Source organism: Mauremys mutica, chromosome 10 (assembly GCF_020497125.1).
Source record: "Mauremys mutica isolate MM-2020 ecotype Southern chromosome 10, ASM2049712v1, whole genome shotgun sequence".
NCBI lineage: Eukaryota > Metazoa > Chordata > Testudines > Geoemydidae > Mauremys > Mauremys mutica.
This window is the reverse complement of record NC_059081.1, coordinates 35,174,070-35,194,379: the sequence shown is the minus strand read 5'-3', so window position 1 is coordinate 35,194,379 and position 20,310 is coordinate 35,174,070. Positions and strand designations below refer to the sequence as shown.

Sequence of the window (20,310 nt, the reverse complement as noted above, 5' to 3'; positions counted from 1 at the left end):
GGTGACTGGAGGGAGGTCAAAGTAGGAATATCAAGGCCACAAGCAGCTGACTAAAATGAAATTTTTTTCTACATGCGCATAACCTGTTTCATCAATTGTCCCAATTAAAATATTTTCTTTCTTGAACCAAAGTGCATAAAGACTCTCCCTAGAAACTGTAGAAGTGATAAAATATAAGAAATTAATTTCTCACTGAAACACAAAGTTCTGGAAAAGAGTATCTTGGCTTTTTCTAAAACTAGAAATTTTACTGGCATATTTAAATTAATCAAATGTTTTTAAGCACAGGGTAACTATCTAAAATGTAAATCACGTTTAAATGGCAAGACAGGAAAAGGTTTGCTTATATTTATTTTTAAGTGCTAGAAAAAAAGTTAAGTTAGGTCTTTCCTACAAATATTATCAGTTCTTTCTTCATATACCAGTTTATATTTACTACCGTACATCATCAGATAGGCTCATTTTCTATAGGAAACGTATAGAAGACATGTCTAAGGACAGCACGGAGCTCTGCTAGTTTCAACTTTCCAATAATGATGTTGAAGCACACTGAAACTGCTAGACCTTAACTGACTGCATATAGTGAAAATTGATCCAAATCAGAACCAAGGGTGAAAAAATTAAAGTTCTGAATATCTTAGTCTTAGCAACTTGCTGTTAGGTAAGTAAATGTAATTTTCCCATCAATTACACTATGCTTTAAATTATGTTTGACTGATAAAGTTAAGAAACAACGAAGAAGAACTGAATGGGCTTTGAATGTGAGATGTAAGCAGCTGAGCAGGCTCAAGGCCATCCTTCCATTTGATATTTCATCTGACATGGAAGATCAATGTCCCCAGTATTACTGTTAGTAACAAATATGCTGTCTCTCCTCTCAAACCATTCAAATATACTGTACCTATAGCTGTATACATATACGGTATATACTAAAACATACAGCAGAATTCTAGAAATTGAACATATGCCACTTTCTGACTATGTACCAACGTACAGTAGCCACCTCCTTCTGGAAGGCAATGAAGCTTCTCAAATATGTGCTTATTCAGAATATTGTATAAAGTTGGTCTGAAGATACTGTACATATGTTTCTTGGAATTTAGACCCTTACCATATGAACTCAGGGCACTGTTTGCAAAAGTAAAATTAAAGCATGTACATTCAACTTTTCATATTTCCATATTGCCAGTATATATAGTGATTTCTGGCTCTGGCCAAATATTTCTGAGATCCTCTGATACTCACAATACTAAAAGCTGTAGTTTTTCCATGCCTATATTTAAAAACATTGTTCTTGAAGCTAAAGAACAATATTTAGAACAGTATTTCAAAAACAATCAAGATTTAATGTTATGCACTTGTGTTAAAACTTTCAAGTTTCTATTTCTAAATCTGACAATTTAATATATTCAGAAATAAGGAACACTAGTGACAATCTGTGTTATAAACTGGTGCACTCAGAACCAAATTGCTATTTTCTATTTTGGTGACTATCTGATGTAAATAGATTGTTTCAAACCCAGTCTATGATGAATCATATACACACTAAAGTAGATGCAGCGGTAACCCAAATCAGCTTACGGGTACACCGTCATCAGGATATTACCAGTAACAAAAGTTACTATGTCACTTCAATATTCCTCTATGGGACTGCTCAGAAATAATGTCATAGTAACTATTGCATTTTAGCTTATCAACATTATACCCTAAATGTAATATATGAATATCAGTGAAATACTACCAATATTGCCACAAGTAAAACGGTCTAAAAAGCTGTGCTTGAATCCTGCTTGGTTGAGAAGGGGCAAAAAGCAAGTCTGGGGGGTAAATTGGTTTAGCCATCCCCTTTACTTCAGTGGAGCTATATTGACTTATACCAGCTAAGAATCTGGTCCCTGATATGGTCAGTAATATTGTATTGCTGCTGACCAAATTCAGAAAAACAATGTCTGAAGACAATGCTCTTGCATCTCTCTTCCTTGGAGCTGGACTGTACTTTCAATAGTCTCTCTCCTTAAGATAGGAGTCTCCAGCTCTCTTCCTTGGAGCTAGGTTGCAGTTTAGGTCAGCTATAGGGCCTTAACTAGCTTCTCCTTCAGCTGGCTCCTTTCCCCAATCAGTCCCTGGGTTCCAAGGGTTCAGCATACAAACCTTCCTTTGCTGGTTTCTGTCCTGCTATGAGGGAGGAGGTAGCATATGAGCTTTAAGGAAGGGGAATCGGCATAGCTCCGTTGGTCGGTCGCGAGAGAGCAGAGCCTTGTCTCACTCACTCTGCAAGGCTTTAGGTTTGGGGTCCTTAAAGAAACAGTGATGGGATTTTTCCCCAAACACCATTTATTCCAGGACTGCTTCCTTTCTACCAATATCTCCTGGTCCTTGTTTGTCATCAGTGCCAATGCTAGTGACTGGGGGCCTTAAGCAGGAATATTTTCCTCCTCCTCCCTCCACAACACATACTAACAATTAATAGTGCCCTCTCTCCTTCTTCTCCCTCCTCTCCCCCCCCCCCCGCCCCGCAGCTGCTTAGGGCCCTAAGTAATTGCTTAGTCTGTTTATGCCTATTGTCAACTCTGCAGATCAGACATTTCAAAACCTAAAATGGCCACACCATGCAGCGGGGGTGGGCTGACCCTTAGGCACCACTATCCTTAAGGGGCTCACTACTCTGATTCACACTTTCCGTTATTCTGGCACAAATCTGTGTGTGGAAACTCTTATTTTAAGACTGTCTTATATCAGTTTAGTTTACAGAAAAGCTGTGCAAAACTGTAGAATTATACAAACACTTTCTATTGTAAAACAGAGAAACTGTCATAGCTTTTAAGAAACTACAGTAAGAAACAGAAGTTTTAGGATGCCTCAATAAATTACAAAGGTATCTGGTTATTACTGTTAATTTTGATCAAGCAAATGTATCTTCTTGTGTTTAAGAGGTCTTGTGCTAAAATTAAATTAATTAGATAACAGGATAAATAAAGACATTTTGCCCACTATTTTTCCTGCCCTTTGTGAGACAATTGGTAGGAAAGAGGTAATGTAACTAACCAGTTCTGACCCCTCTAGTGGTAATCAGATTTATTAGTAGGTTGAAATCACCCACAGGACAGTTCACTCCACCACTCAACCACTTTTTTATTGAAATATAAAAGACGGTTACTCACCGTAGTAACTGTTGTTCTTCGAGATGTGTTGCTCCTATCCATTCCAGTCAGGTATGCGCGCCGCGCGTGCACGGCTCTCCGGAACATTTTTACCCTAGCAACTCCGGCGGGCCGGCTGGGCGCCCCCTGGAGTGGCGCCGCTATGGCGCCGGATATATACCCCAGCCGGCCCGTCCGCTCCTCAGTTCCTTCTTGCCGGCTACTCCGACAGTGGGGAAGGAGGGCGGGTCTGGAATGGATAGGAGCAACACATCTCGAAGAACAACAGTTACTACGGTGAGTAACCGTCTTTTCTTCTTCGAGTGATTGCTCCTATGCATTCCAGTCAGGTGATTCCCAAGCCTTACCTAGGCGGTGGGGTTGGAGTGAGACGTGGCGGAATGTAATACCGCGGAGCCGAAGGCTGCGTCGTCTCGAGACTGCTGCACCAACGCGTAGTGGGAGGCGAAGGTGTGGACCGAAGACCAGGTGGCCGCTCGACAGATGTCCTGGATGGGAACATGGGCCAAGAAGGCGGCGGACGAGGCGTGCGCTCTCGTCGAGTGAGCGGTGAGGCGGCATGGTGGCACGCGAGCAAGCTCGTAGCATGTCCGAATGCATGCTGTAACCCATGAGGAAATCCGCTGTGAGGAGATCGGCTCGCCTTTCATACGGTCAGCCACCGCTACGAACAGCTGGGTCGAACGCCGGAAGGGCTTCGTCCGCTCGATGTAAAAAGCGAGCGCCCTGCGGACGTCGAGGGTGTGAAGCTGTTGCTCCCGAGGCGAGGCATGCGGCTTCGGGAAGAAGACCGGGAGGAAGATCTCCTGATTGAGGTGGAAGGCTGACACCACTTTTGGGAGGAAAGCTGGATGTGGTCGAAGCTGCACCTTGTCCCCGTGGAAGACGGTGTATGGCGGACTAACCGTTAGAGCACGGAGCTCAGAGACTCGCCTCGCTGATGTAATGGCGACGAGGAAGGCTGTCTTCCAGGAGAGGTAGAGCAGGGAGCACGTGGCCAAGGGCTCGAAGGGGGGACCCATCAGCTTGGCCAGCACGAGGTTCAAATCCCAGGCCGGGGCAGGACGCCGCACCGGCGGGTACAAGCGGTCCAGGCCTTTAAGGAAGCGGGAAACCATCTGGTTGGAGAAGATGGACCGACCTTCCACAGATGGACGAAAGGCGGACACTGCTGCCAGGTGAACTCTCAAAGAGGAGACCGCAAGACCTTGCTCCTTAAGGTACCAGAGGTAGTCCAGGATGGTAGGGACAGGGACTACGAAGGGATTGAGGCCTCGCTGGTCACACCAGAGCGCGAACCGCTTCCATTTCGCCAGATAGGTGGAGCAAGTGGAAGGCTTTCTGCTCTCTAGCAGGGCTTGTTGTACTGCCGCCGAACAGTCCCTCTCTGCGTGGGTCAACCACGCAGGTACCAAGCTGTAAGATGGAGGGACTGCAGGCTCAGGTGGCGGAGTCTGCCGAAGTCCTGGGTGATGAGGTCCGGCCACAACGGAAGGGGGATGGGATCCCGAACGGAGAGCTCGAGCAGCAGGGTGTACCAGTGCTGCCTCGGCCAGGCCGGAGCCACGAGAATGACGCTGGCTTTGTCCCTCCGAAGCTTCTGCAGCACTCGGTGTACGAGCGGGAATGGAGGGAAGGCGTAGAGGAGGTGATCCTTCCAGGAATACAGGAAGGCGTCCGACAGGGAGCCCGGCGAGTGACCCCGGAACGAGCAAAACAGGTGGCACTTCCTGTTCTCCTTGGACGCGAATAGGTCTACTTGGGGAAACCCCCACCTCCGGAAGATTGTGTGTACTACATCGGGACGGAGGGACCACTCGTGGGAGAGGAACGACCTGCTGAGATGGTCGGCCAGTGTGTTCTGCACTCCCGGAAGAAAGGACGCTTCCAGGTGAATGGAGTGGGTCACGCAGAAGTCCCACAGGAGCATCGCTTCCTTGCAGAGGAGGGAGGAGCGGGCTCCGCCCTGTTTGTTCACGTAGAACATAGCTGACGTATTGTCCGTGAACACTGTCACACAGCGGCCTTGCAGGTGGGTGCAGAAGGTGCGACAGGCCAGACGGATCGCTCGCAGCTCGCGGACATTGATGTGCAGAGCGAGCTCCTGGGGCGACCACAGACCTTGGGTGTGAAGATCGCCCAGGTGAGCTCCCCAACCGAGCGCTGAGGCATCCGTGGTCAGAGTGGCGGACGGGCGAGGAGGATGGAACGGGACTCCCGCACAGACAATCTCCGGGTCTAGCCACCAGTTGAGGGACTCGAGTGTTGGCCTGGAGACTGTGACCACCATATCGATGGGATCTCGATGCGGCCGGTACACCGACGCGAGCCAAGACTGAATCATAGAATCATAGAATTCAAGATCAGAAGGGACCATTATGATCATCTAGTCTGACCTCCTGCAAGATGCAGGCCACATTAGCCGATCTACCCACTCTTTTAGCAAGCGACCCCTGCCCCATGCTTCGGAGGAAGGCGAAAAACCTCCAGGGACACTGCCAATCTGCCCTGGAGGAAAATTCCTTCCCGACCCCAAATATGGCGGTCAGCTGAACCCCGAGCATGCGGGCAAGACTCTCCAGCCATACCCTCTGAAAGAGGTTAAGAATATCATATCATTGACCCAATTTGACCCAATTAAGTACCAGTTTGGCACTTAATTGACCTATTGACTAAGCCCGTTATCCTATTATACCATCTCCTCCATAAACTTACATAAACTTAATAAACTGGAATGGGCGGAGGTGAAGCCGCGCGTACGCAGTGACATACGTGCATGATGCCATGTGGCCCAGGAGGCGGAGGCAGGAGCGCACCGTCGTGGTCGGGAAGGAGACGAGGTCCCGGATGAGGGAGACCATCGTCTGATGTCGAGATCGCGGTAGGCAAGCCCGGGCCAACGAGGAGTCGAGGACCGCTCCAATGAACTCCACCCGCTGCGACGGGATCAAGGTGGACTTCTTGGTGTTGATGAGAAGACCAAGACGTCGGAAGAGGGACAGTATATCTGTCAACTGGCCCATCACCAGCTGTCGAGACTGTCCGCGAACCAGCCAGTCGTCGAGATACGGGTAGACATGTATTCGACGACGGCGGAGGGCTGCGGCAACCACCGCCATGCATTTGGTAAATACCCTCGGTGCGGTGGAGAGCCCGAACGGCAGCACGGCGAACTGGTAGTGGGCGTTGTTGACCACAAACCGGAGGTAACGTCGATGGGGAGGATAGATCACGACATGGAAGTAGGCGTCCTTCATGTCGAGGGCGGCAAACCAGTCTCCCGGATCCAGAGAGGGAATGATGGTCCCCAAGGTGACCATGCGAAACTTGGGCTTGAGCAGGTACTTGTTCAGCTCGTGAAGGTCCAGGATAGGACGTAGCCCCCCTTTCGCTTTGGGGATGAGAAAATAACGGGAGTAGAATCTCCTGCCCCGCCTGTCTTGAGGCACTGCTTCTATGGCACCCACGCTCAACAGAGTCTGGACCTCTTGTAAGAGGACTTGCTCGTGAGAGGGGTCCCTGAAGAGGGACAGGGAGGGTGGGTGGGAAGGCGGGGGTGAAACAAATTGAAGGCGGTATCCCAACTGGACTGTTTGAAGCACCCAGTTGTCCGTTGTTAATTGGGACCACGCCGAAAAGAAATGGGAAAGGCGGTTGTAAAATAAAGGGGTAGGATCTGGTAGGGAGAGTGATGGGCCGTCCTCGTGCGTCCCATCAAAAGGCCTGCTTGGACCCCTGAGGGGCCTTGGAAGAGGCCTGGCCCTGGCTATGCCTATTGCTGGAAGGACGACGGCGATTTGGAGGCGGTCGCCGGCTATTGTACGGGCGGTAGCGTTGTTGGTGGAAGGACCGTGGGGGTTGCTGCTGGAAGGACCTGCGCTGTGTTGCCGGCGTGTGCATCCCTAGGGTGCGGATGGCAATGCGACCGTCTTTCAGGGTCTGGATCCGGGAATCAGTCTTCTCGGAGAAGAGACCCTGAGTGTCAAACGGCAGGTCCTGTAGTGTATATTGCACCTCCGGCGGCAGGGTGGAGGACTGCAGCCAGGCGTGCGCCGCATCGTCACGCCGGAGGCTAAGGTCCGAGCTCCCGAGTCCGCAGCGTCGAGGGCGGCCATGATGGAGGACCTGGACGATTTCTTTCCCTCGTCCAACATCGCCGAGAACTCCTGGCGGGAGGCTGTTGGCAGGAGCTCTGTAAACTTCGCCAGGGACGTCATGATGTCAAAGACGTACCTGGCGAGGAGGACCATCTGTTTGGCGATGCGCATCTGTAGGCCGCCCGCCGAGTAGATTTTGTGGCCTAACAGGTCCATGCGCCGCGCGTCCTTCGACTTGGGTGCAGGGGCAGGTTGACCGTGCCTCTCCCTGTCGTTGACCGACTGGACGACCAACGAGTCCGGAGTTGGGTGAGTATAGAGATACTCATAGCCCGTGGGGGGGACTGAATATTTCCGCTCGACCCCACGAGCCGTAGGGGGGGATGGACGCAGGCGTCTGCCAAAGTGTGGTGGCGTTTTTCTGTATTGTTCGCACAAACGGTAACGCCACTCGCACGGGAGCCTCTGCACCGACGACATTCGTGATAGGGTCCTCGTCCTCCTGAACCTCCGCCACTGGAAGAGCCATAGCCGTCGCCACGCGGCGAAGCAGGTCTTGATGGGCCTTCAGGTCTATAGGCGGTGGCTCCTTGGTAGACGCTCCGGCCACCACCTCGTCCGGTGAGGAGGACGAGGACAAGCCCTGGACAGCAACCTCCGTCGAAGGACCTGCGGACTGTTCATCGGCTGGGTCGGGCTGCATGGTCCCCTCGCGGTCAGGCTCACGTGTAGGAGAAGGGGGCGGCCGGCTAACCGTCGCCTCTGGAACCCTGCGCTCGGAAGCAGGGGCTTTCGGGGGCAATGGCACCCCCTGAGCCTCGTACTGGGCCCATGGCACCCAGAATCCCCACTGCTGTGCCCCTTGAGGTTGGCCGTGCGGGGTAGGCGGAAGGCGGGCAGTGCTGTCCACCGCGGAGGCGACCGATGCAGAGCGGGATGGCCATGGCGGTGCCGAGGCGCTGATCGATTGCGCCGTCGATCGAGGCAGTCCGGCCCCGGACGGTGCCGAGGATCGGTGCCGGTCGTCTCGGTACCGGGACGGTGACCGAGACCAACGCGTGCCGCGGTGCCGGGAGCTCGACCGGGAATCGGACCTGCGGTGCCGGGAGCGGCTGCGCGGGGAACGGTGCCGGGAACGGTGCCGGGACGGAGACCTTTGTCGGTGCTGACGCGATGGCGATCGGGACCTGGTGCGACGCCGGGAGTGCGACCGGTACTGTGATGACGAGCGGTACCGGGACTTCGACCGACGTCGAGACGGCGATCGGTACCGCGATGGCGAGCGGTGCCGAGATCGCGATCGACGGGACGGTGATCTACGGCGGGACCGGGAACGTGCCGTCTGTCCGGAGAGGGCGGCCGGAGCATCATGGCCGGTTTTCCTGCCGACACTACAGCCCGCGCCGGCGGTGCCGGGGGCCGGAGGCTCGGTGCCTCTATGAGCTGTATTAGCTCGCGCGCCGAGGAGAATGTCTCCGGCGTAGATGGCAGCCTGGGCTCGACCACGGTCGGTGCTGGGGAGCGTGGCGATGCCGGACTCGACGGCCCTTGCGGCGCCGGAGTCAATGGCCCGGTGCACATCTTGTGCACAGCCACCGCAGGGGTCGCAGGTGGCGCAATCGTCTTCGCTGAGTCCTCAGCGTGGGCCTTAGCAAGTGCCTTCGCCAGCTTGTGTTTTCTTGAGGGCGAGAGCGAGCGGTGCCGGGTCTTCGGAGCCGCTGGCTGAGGCAGTGGGGCCGCGGTGCTGGAGCGGCTTGGTGCCGCCGGTGCGCTCTGCACCGAAGAAGCTCTCGGTGCCGGCGCGGCCGGTGCCGGGGGCTGGAGCGACGCCTCCATTAGGAGTTGTTTCAATCGAATGTTCCGCTCCTTTCGAGTTCGCGGCTTGAAGGCGGAACAGAAAGAACACTTATCTGTTCGGTGTCCTTCGCCCAGGCAACGGAGGCAGGCGTCGTGTGGGTCCCCGACTGGCATAGGCCTCTGGCACGCTGCGCAGGGCTTAAAGCCCGGTGCCTTGGGCATGAGCCCGCACCGGGGGAGGAAAGGGAGGGGATACCCCCCTTAACCCTATCCTAAAACCTAACTAACTAACTATGAAAACTATCTACACTAAGTACTAACGAACTATATACAAAGAACAGTAGCGAGAGCTAGGGTGGTGGAGGACAGAGAGCACTCCATAGTTCCAACTGGCCGTCACGGGCGGTAAGAAGGAACTGAGGAGCGGACGGCCCGGCTGAGGTATATAACAGGCGCCATAGCGGCGCCACTCCAGGGGGCGCCAGCCGGCCCGCCGGAGTTGCTAGGGTAAAAAAGTTCCAAGATGCCGTGCACGCGCGGTGCGCACACCTGACTGGAATGCATAGGAGCAATCACTCGAAGAAGAACCAAATATATATATATTGTTAAAATAAGGTATACTACTTCCTTTCAGTGAACTGCTGGACAATTGAAGTATATTGTTGATGGAAGAGCTCACCAGCATTCCAAGGAACCTAAAATATTACAAAGGTGTCCATATTTCTAATGAGCAGAGTGGCTGGAAGTGAAAATATGTGACCCTGAACACATGTTCACATGAGATGAGTGATGGACATCAGCAGAAGTAAAAAGCATGAAGGAAAGGAGAAAATAGGCAGTTTCAGCACAAAAACACTTGCACATCTTTATCACCTGCCAGCATGAATGAGAATCTGCCAACATGAGTACTGCCATCATAAAACAGCATCAGAACATCTGAATTATAATTCAGGGCTGAAATAGCTATCGCAAAGTCAAAACCCACATAATTTTCTCTCTTAAAAATGTGTTTAAATTGTATATCTGCACGTGTGTGCACATGCATGTGCACACATACCTCCCCTCCCCATTTTTCTTCAAATTAGCTACACAAAATGCTTTTCACCAGTTTGGTGAATGATTATAGTTAATCAAGTCATAGTAATCCATTTCACTCAATATACATAGTCATAGATAGGACATAATGACACACGACTGGGATTTTTTTCATTTTATATATGTAATTTATTTCATATGATAAAATGAACGTATAAGCAACCTTACAAGTTACTGCGATTTTTTTTAGTGCAGACATATTACTTTATCCTGCTAAAGGCTATCCATAATTTATCAGTTTGCCTCATATACAGAAATAAACTACATTGTATATATTGTATCCTCGCTTTTTCAAGAAAACAACTCCATTGTGTGTTGATCATGTGATGTGAAACACCTTTCTATAGAAACATATCTGTTTTAAGGAAAATATAGGTTTTCCCACTAATGAATTAGCATAAAGATTTGATGAGATCTAGGAATGCTGCCTCTAAATTATACAGTAATTTCATACCTATATTCTGAAATGGTTATGGGTTATATTGTACAAGAGGAAGAACTGAACACACAGGATCTGTGTACATTTAGAATTTCATGCACTTCTCATGTATAAACTAAAGGGGAATAATATACAAAACCTGAATAAATCAGGAGTTGCAACTGTTATCATGCAGGTAGCTCCAGTTCAGTTAAATGAAGCAATTAAAAATTAAGCAATTGACTTCTTCAGTGGGACTATTTGTGCAAAGGAAAGTTGCAGAACCTGGCCCTAGACTGTTTAAAATATTCAACTCAGTATTCAAAAATACCCCTAAATGCAACCAACACCCCACTGCCAAAAACAAATCCATTCTCATCAGATATTCTAATCACATAAACTGCCCATTTCCCCAATACTAATTTCTCTCTACTGTTACTCATACCCTCTTGTCAACTGTCTGTAATGGGCCACTCTCTTACCACTTCAAAAGTTATTTCTCCTCCCTTGGTATCCTGCTGTTAATTGATTTATCTCATTAGACTGACTTAACACTTGGTAAAGCACCCCACACCCTTTCATGTATTTATACCTGCTACTGTATCTTCTACTTCATACATCTTATTTGGGCATAAGCCCACGAAAGCTTATGCCCAAATAAATTTGTTAAGTCTCTAAGGTGTCACAAGGACTCCTTGGTTTTTTTGCTGATACAGACTAACACGGCTACCACTGAAACCTGTCACCACGTAATATGGTTTCTCTTGTAGAGCGAAACAATGTGTCTTATATACAACTTTAGTACTTACGGGTAAAATGATTAGAAGTGGATGGATTGACGCTATCACCACTGTCAGCACTTTCACTGCTAGAAATGTCGTCATCAGATTCCCGCACAGAGGAGCAGGGTGAGGAGCCATCAACTTCTTCAAATTTTCTCTTTAAAATTCCACTCATAGCTGCAACGCTGTCACATGTACCTGTAACAGGAACAAGAGCAATGAAGCACTGAAAAATTTGATCACTGATCCCATGCAATCAAGGTCTACAATGTAATTTTATAGGGATTTTTATACACAAGATGGACTATCACTTTTGTTCCTGAATGACTGTTTATTGGCATGTATTGTATACATTATAGGAAAGTAAAAAGAAACATAAAACCAAACCCAGTAGTAATTTGCTATCCAAGAAGAAGGGGTACAACAGATTGCTTTTCATGATGAGAGGTATCTTTTGTTACAACAGTTACCCCCTTTATGGAAAGCACTAAAATCTAATTTGAAAACAGGCTGTTCTCAGGCCAACAGAGATACACAGAAATGCGAAAGCATCTCATTAAGGGCCTGATCCTCAGGTGTTGAGCACCCTAAACTTCCACTGATTTTAGTACCTTTTAGGATTGGGCCTTGAGTTTCTCTTCAAAATTCCTCAGGCTGACTGAATGTGTGGCCTTGACAGGCCCTGGAGGGAGATGCCGCTAGCCTCTCTCAACAGAGAGAAGTTCACTGCAGCACAGGGCAAAGGGATTCAAAAGGGAGGAAATAGTATTTAGCACTCAAAGTGGTCTACATAAATTAACTAATTAATCAATTATCACATTGCTCCTGTGTGATACAGTTGGGAAATGATGATTATTGCCATTTTACAGGGAGGGTCAATGCCTTTCCAAAGGCCATTTAACAAATCAGTAGCTAAGTCAGATTTAGGATTCAGCAATTCCTTGCTCCCAGCCACTTACACTAATCACTGAAGAATACTGTCTTATTTTTCATAGGACATACCTCACCTTTCCACATGGTAAGAAATGGTGGGAAGCCTAATATGTTTCAGTCTCATGAGATAAGATTTTGTACAGAAAACCAGGTAGTTAACTAATCAGATACTAATTTTAAAAGGTATTATAAAATGAATCATTTTAGGGGACAGTCTGCCCTTGCTCCCATGTTGTACAGTTGGAGGTGGGAAAGGCAAGGATACCCAGAGTTTGCTCAGAGGACATGTGCCCTTTGCATATCAACAGGACTGGACTTTGCCATATAAACAAATAATCCTTTTTGAATAAAGTTTTCACATAAAATATGAGGACAAGAAGTTTTTAGGTTTATTCAAAAAATTAAGGAAAACAAACCACATTCCTCTGGTTTAAAAGAAGGTAGTGGGGGCAAGACATCAGTACAGCATGTCAGCTGTGTAACCACTAAGGCTTTGATCCTGTAGTGTGCTGCGCTTGGGTAGACCCCTTACACCTGCACAGAACCCACTGACTTCAATAGCACTCCACACAGATGCAGTACATTGCAGGAACAGGGCCTATGAATTAGATTTCAATTAACCAAATTGACAAAATACAGAGTTAGACCTGCTTCTCTGCTCTATCTTGCTTCAAAGCCTCGCACAACGCCACCTAGGAATGAGTTATAGAAAAAAAAAATTTTTAGCACAGCAGCTCTGCATAACCTTGCCTTTATAAGTGGAAAGCAGAAACTATAGACATGGACATTATCTTATTATAAGAGTTTTTTTTGTTTTCTGCATATTTAACTGTAAGAATTAGGATTTGCTATAATGGATTGTTTGCCTATTAAGGCTTGGTCTACACTATAGTAAGGTCGATGTAAGTTGCCTTACATCTATCTAATAATGCATGTGTCTTCACTACCAGGCCCCTTCCACCGATGTAACTCGCCTGCTAAGTTGACTTAATTATTCCACCTCCACAAGAGGCAGAGTGCTTAATTCGATGTTGTCAGGTCAATATAGAGGCAGTGTACACACGGTGTTGCTTACATCAACTCAACTGGCCTCCAGGAGGTTTCCCACAATGCTCCACTATGACCATGCTGGTAAATGTTTTCAACTCCACTGCACAGCAGCCAAGTACAGTAACTCCTCACTTAACGTTGTAGTTATGTTCCTGAAAAATGCAACTTTAAGTGAAACGGTGTTAAGCGAATCCCATTTCCCCATAAGAATTAATGTAAATGAGGGGTTTAGGTTCCAGGGAAATTTTTCACACACACACACACACACACACACACACACACACACAAGTTTTAAACAAACAATTTAATACTGGTACACAGTGATGATGATTGTGAAGCTTGGTTGAGGTGGAGGAGCCAGAGGGTGGGATATTTCCCTTACTGCTAAATGATGAATTAGCAATTGGCTGAGCCCTCAAAGGTTAACTCTCTCACTCTACAAGGCAGCAGGAATGGAGGGAGGGGGTATGTGAGAGAGAGATATGCGCATTTCCCCTTTTAAGTACACTGCCTTGTTAATTAGATCAGCTTGCTGAGACCAGCTGCTGCAAGCTCTCTCCATCCTGAGCCCTGGTGTGTCCCCCCTGCTCTATGGAAAATGGGGTAAGTGGGGTGCAGGAGCAGGAGGGAGAGGGACACCCTGACATTAGCCCCCCTCTTCCTTCCCTCCCCCTGCACAGCAAGCAGGAGTCTCGGGGAGCAGCTCCAAGGAAGAGGGCAGGAGCAGCACATGGCAATGGGAGGACGAACAGCTGCAATTACTAGCCTGCTGGGTGGCTGCAGCACAGGGAACTTAGGGGAGCGGGAAGCTGATAGAGGAGCTGCCAGTCCACCCTGGTTCCAAGCCCCCCACCAGCTAGCTGCAATGGGCTGCTCTTCCTGCAAGCAGTAGACAAAGCAGGCGGCTGCCAAACTATGTTAGAAGGGAGCATTGCACAACTTTAAACAAGCATGTTCCCCAATTGATCAGCAACGTAACAATGAAACAACGTTAACTGGGATGACTTTAAGTGAGGAGTTACTGTACACAGGAAACAGATTCTCCCCTGTCAAAGGACCAGGAACTCATGAATTTCCATGTCCTGTTTTTTTCACCGTGGAGAGCTGATCACGACAGCTCCACACTCCAAATGCACTCCAGCCTGGAGTACACAGAAGGTGGTGGATCTTCTTGGTCTGTGGCGAGAAGAGGCTATGGAGGCACAGCTCCAATCCAGCCATAGAAACATAGACATCTATGAGCAGATCACATGGGGCATGGAGAAGAAGAGCTACATCAGGGACACTCAGAAGTGCTAAGTGAAAATCAAGGAACTGCAGCAGGCGTATCAGAAGGCAAGGGAGGCAAACAGCAACTCTGGTGCAGCACCACAGACATGCTGCTTCTACAAGGAGGTGCATGCGATTCTCAGCGGCAACCCCACCACAAACCCCAAGAGCAGCATGGATACCTCTAAGGAGTCACAGTCCCGGACCAGCACAGGCAACACTGAGGTGGTCTTGGATGAGGAAGAGGAGGAGGAAAATGGGATTCCATTCACCCAGAGAGTCAGGAGCTGTTTGTAACCCTGGAGCAGTCTACCCAGTTGCAGAACAGCATTTCGGCCGAGTATGACGTTGGGGAAGGAACCTCTGGTGATTATGCAATTCTAAGTAGTATTTTGGGGTCACATGTTCTTATAGTCTATTTTTAATTAAAATAGAAAGGTGAGGTAGAGAGTGGCTATCTGCTTCCCAGTGGCCGCAGCAGCTAGGCAGAGGTTGCCCCATGAAAAAGACTGTTTATGTATGCAGGCATGGCTCAGGAATTCTCCATAGAGATCCCCAGGAAACTTTCGTGGAGGTACTCTGAAATCCATTGCAGAAGGTTTCTGTGGAGGGCTGCCTTATTTCTTCTACCATGGTAGGACACTTTCCCATGCCACTCAATTATTCATTTGCCTGGAATTATCACAGTACATAGCATGGCAACATAAGGACCCAGTCTGTACTTGGCGCTTGCAGAATCTGTTCCTTTGCCACCTCTTGTACCCTCAGGAGAGTGATATCACCCCACTGCAGTTAGGGAACCCCAATGCAACAAAACCATTCAGTATCTCCTGCACATTGCCCAGAGTCACAACCCTTCTTAGCAAAAGGAGATTAATGTCCCTGCATACTTGGATCACAACATCCTGCATGGTGGATTTACCATCTCCAAATTGATTCCTCACTGACCAGTAGCAGTTTGGCATTGCAAGCTTCCACACAGTGATCGCCACTTGCTTTTCCACTGTTAGAGCAGGTCTCATTTTAGTGTTGCTTCGCTGCAGGGCTGGGGAGAGCTTCGAACACAGATCCTGGAAAGTGGCCTTGTGCATACAAAAGTTCGTCATCTCATAACTGCATAATGATGCGATCCCACCAGACAGTACTTGTTTCTCAGGACCAGAAACGGCACTCCACCGTGTTCAGCTGCTGCGGGACTGCCAGCAGCAACCAGGAAATGTTTCATTCTATGGCTTCCAGCAGGACTGCTTGAAAGACATTGAAATGTTCCATGCAGCAGCTCCTCTCACGACTTTGGAAATACTGCAGGATAAGGTGCAGCGAAACCCACCCAACCATAGCGTACATAATGCTCTTTGCTTGCTATACAATGCTATCTCATCCTAGTTTTCACCTGAAGCAAGAGACTGGAGTACCTCTAAAGAACATAAGAACAACCATGCTGGGTCAGACCATAGGTCCATCTAGCCAGTATCCTGTCTTCCAACAGTGGCCGATGTCAGGTGCCCCAGAGGGAATAAACGGAACAGGTAACACTGCTCTACAGGCAAAATGCTTCTGAAATAAATGTAGTCAAACTTTACTAATTCTGGGTCACTGAGAACGAAAATGATGCTTAAAATTGTTGATTGGCTCTAGTTTTCAAGGTATGCTATTGGGTCAGTATATACGACCCTTGACTTGGGAATAGCGGAGGATAAGTGAGTTATAAAGGGAAGGGATCTCAATTTAAACCAGAAATGACTAAAATACATCTTTGACTGGATCTATGAATAAATCTATGACTGGGTTTGGACAGTACTTGCTTTTTAGGCAAAACAATGAATGATGCAATCTGAAGCTGGTATTGCGTCATACATGATATGAATTGCATCATGTTATTCCTAGAAGTCATGGATGATGCAATCATAACGAAGCTTACATCACTCTGCTGAACAAATTGCCTTATATCAGCTCTAGAAATCATACAGTGTCGTGCTCTCTTATTTGTCAGTGTTTGATTTTGCAAAGGGACACATTTCTTTTTAGCCAAAGTGAGCAGAGATGCCTCGTACTTGTGTGAACAGTGCAGATAACTTCTGCTATGTTTGTGGTGAAGTGACTTTTGCATCACAAAAGCGCAGTATAACCACTATGGTTAAGAAAGCCTATCACCTTTATTTTGGCTGCAAAATTGGAGATCAGGACAAGAGGTGGGCCCCACACATATGCTGCAACACTTGTGCAACAAATCTTCGCCAGTGGTTGAACAGGAAAAGGAAATCTATGCCTTTTGCAGTGCCAATGATTTGGAGAGAGCCAACAGATCAGACCAGCAATTGTTACTTCTGCATGGTGCCTCCAGTTGGGAAAGGTGTGTCAAAGAAGAAAAAGTGGACTGTGCATTATCCAAACATTCCATCAGCTATACGCCCAGTACCCCACGGAGAAGGACTGCCGGTTCCTGATGCACCAGAATCATTCTCACTTGAGTCAGACGAGGAAGAGGATGAAACTTCTGGTCCTGAACCATCAATGTCACAGGACCCACATTTTCTCCCATCCTCCTCCTCTGAACCACACCTCATAACACAAGGTGAACTGAATGACCTTGTCAGGGATTTGGAACTACCCAAGAGGAAGGCAGAGCTGTTGGGCTCCAGACTACAGCAGTGGAATCTCCTGGCAGGTGATGTTAAGGTTTCCATTTTCCGTGACCGTCAAAAGGATCTTGTCCCATTCTTCTTCATGGAAGGTGATCTTGTAGCCTGCAACAACATCGATGGTGTGATGGCAGCCCTCAACATCGTTCACGATCCAGATGAGTGGAGACTGTTCATTGATTCATCAAAGACAAGTCTTAAAGCTGTTTTACTGCATAATGGCAATGTTTTGCCATCAATTCCAGTTGGTCATGCAGTCCATATGAAGGAAACCTATGACAACATGAAACAACTTTTGAGGTGCATAAACTATGACCAACATCAGTGGCAGCTTTGTGGCGATTGGAAGGTTGTTGCTCTCTTGCTTGGTCTGCAGACTGGATACACAAAGTACTGCTGTTTTCTCTGCGAATGGGATAGTTGTGCAAGAGATTCCCACTACATCAAGAAAGATTGGCCACTCCGACAGTCATTGGAGCCTGGGAGGAAAAGTGTTCAGCATCCACCACTTGTTGAATCAAGGAAGATTTTGTTACCACCCTTACACATCAAGCTGGGTCTGATGAAGAACTTTGTCAAGGCCATTGACAAAACACAAGCAGCTTTCAAGTACCTCCGTGGAAAATTTCCAAGGTTAAGTGAAGCTAAGATAAAGGAAGGTGTCTTTGTTGGTCCTCAGATTCGTGAACTTCTTCGAGATGATGCATTTGACCATGCACTGCGTGGCAGAGAAAAGACGGCATGGAAAGCCTTCCAGTTAGTGGCAATAAATTTTCTCGGAAACAACAAGGCAGACAACTACAGGTTGTTGGTGGAAAACCTCCTCAAGGCATACAAAAGCCTTGGTTGCAACATGTCACTAAAGATACATTTTTTGCACTCTCATCTAGATTTTTTTCCACCGAACTGCGGAGCAGTGAGCGACGAGCACGGCGAGCGATTTCACCAGGACATTGCAACAATGGAGAAACGCTATCAGGGCAAATGGAGCCCATCAATGCTTGCAGACTATTGCTGGACAGTGACAAGACATGCTCCATTTAATGAATACAAGAGACAAGCCAAGAAGCGCCGAGTAGACACTGAATAGGACTAAACTACGTACATAATGCATTTTAGTTATATAACTCTTTTGCTGATTTTTAAAGTGTTACATAAACAGGACAGGTGAAATATTATCATGTAAAGCAACCATAAACATGAAAAGACCTAGGTTTACAATTTATGATTAAAACTCTACTATCTACACAATATACATAGACATAAAATGTAAAAACTTAAATAACTTAGAAACAGTAGCCAATCAGTTGTTTTAATTGTCATATTTGAATTCAGCACATCAAAATACATAATAAATAGCACATTTTATCTCTGAAGCAGACGACTTCTCAAAAATTGTAGACCAGTGTAATCATCAAGTGATCCAGTCCCTGTCGCCCATCCCCAGCTTCTGGCAAACAGAGGCTAGGGACACCATCCCTGCCCATCCTGGCTAATAGCCATTGATGGACCTATCCTCCATGAATGTATCTAGTTCTTTTTTGAACCCTGTTATAGTCTTGGCCTTCAACACATCGTCTGGCAAGGAGTTCCACGGTTGACTTTGCATTGTGTGAAAAAATACTTCTGTTTGTTTGTTTTAAACCTGCTGCCTATTAATTTCATTTGGTGACTCCTAGTTCTTGTGTTATGAGGAGTAAATAACACTTCCTTATTTACTTTCGCCACACCAGTCATGATTTTATAGACCTTTATCATATCCCCCCCTTAGTCGTATCTTTTCCAATCTGAAAAGTCCCAGTTTTATTAATCTCTCCTCATACGGCAGCCTAATCGTGTTTGTTGCCCTTTTCTGAACCTTTTCCAAGCCCAATATATCTTTTTTGAGATTGGGAAACCAGATCTGCATGCAGTATTCAAGATGTGGGCATACCATGGGTTTATATAGAGGCAATATGATATTTTCTCTCTTATCTATCCCTTTATTAATGATTCCCAACATTCTGTTTGCTTTTTTGACTGCCACGGCACATTGAGTGGATGTTTTCAGAGAACTATCCACAATGACTCCAAGATTCTTTATTGAGTGGTAACAGCTAATTTAGACCCCATAATTTTATATGTATAATTGGGATTATGTTTTCCAATGTGCATTACTTTGCATTTAACAACATTGAATTTCATCTGCCATTTTCTTGCCCAGTCACCCAGTTTTGAGAGATCCTTTTGTGGCTCTTCGCAGTCTGCCTGGGACTTAACTATTTTGAGCAGTTTTGTATCATCTGCAAATTTTCCCACCTCACTGTTTACTCCTTTTCCAGATCATTTATGAATATGTAAAATAGGATTGGGCCCAGTACAGACCCCTGGGGGACAACACTATTTACCTCTCTCCATTCTGAAAACTGACTATTTATTCCTACCCTTTGTTTCCTATCTTTTAACCAGTTACCAATCCATGAGAGAACCTTCCCTCTTATCCCATGACTGCTTTCTTTGCTTAAGAACCTTTGGTGAGGGACCTTGCCAAAGGCTTTCTGAAAATCTAAATACACTATATCCACTGGATCCCCCTTGGCCACATGCTTGTTGACCTCCTCAAAGAATTCTAGTAGATTGGTGAGGCATGATTTCCCTTTACAAAAACCATGTTGACTATTCCCCAACAAATTAGTTCATCTATGTGTCTGACAATTTTGTTCTTTACTATAGTTTCAACCAGTATGCCTAGTACTGAAGTCAAGTTTGCCGGCCTTAATTGCCATGGTCTCCTCTGGGGCCCTTTTTAAAAATTGGCATCACATTAGCTATCCTCCGTCATTTGGTACAGAAACTGATTTAAATGGTAGGTTACAGATGACAATTAGTAGTCCTACAATTTCACATTTGAGTTCCTTCAGAACTTTTGGGTGAATACCATCTGGTCCTGGTGACTTATTACTGTTTAGTTTATCAATTTGTTCCAAAACCTTCTTTAATGAAACCTCAATCTGGGGACAGTTCCTCAGATTTGTCACCTAAAAAGAAATGCTCAGGTTTGGGAATCTCCTTCACACCCTCAACTGT

General features: G+C 47.1%; 1 protein-coding gene across 5 annotated transcripts in view; it reads right to left on the bottom strand.

The window, feature by feature from the left end:
* Positions 1–20,310, bottom strand: part of CSRNP3 (cysteine and serine rich nuclear protein 3) — a 146,983-nt gene that overhangs the window by 22,004 nt on the left and 104,669 nt on the right. For 3 of the 5 annotated variants that reach the window (XM_045031873.1, XM_045031874.1, XM_045031878.1), the window contains one exon: positions 11,378–11,548. In XM_045031873.1, coding sequence (XP_044887808.1) covers positions 11,378–11,548 — 171 coding nt within the window. Of the gene's footprint in view, positions 1–11,377; positions 11,549–12,930; positions 12,976–13,358; positions 13,482–20,310 lie in introns of those variants that run through there. The other 2 variants (XM_045031877.1, XM_045031875.1) reach the window with 2 other exon arrangements.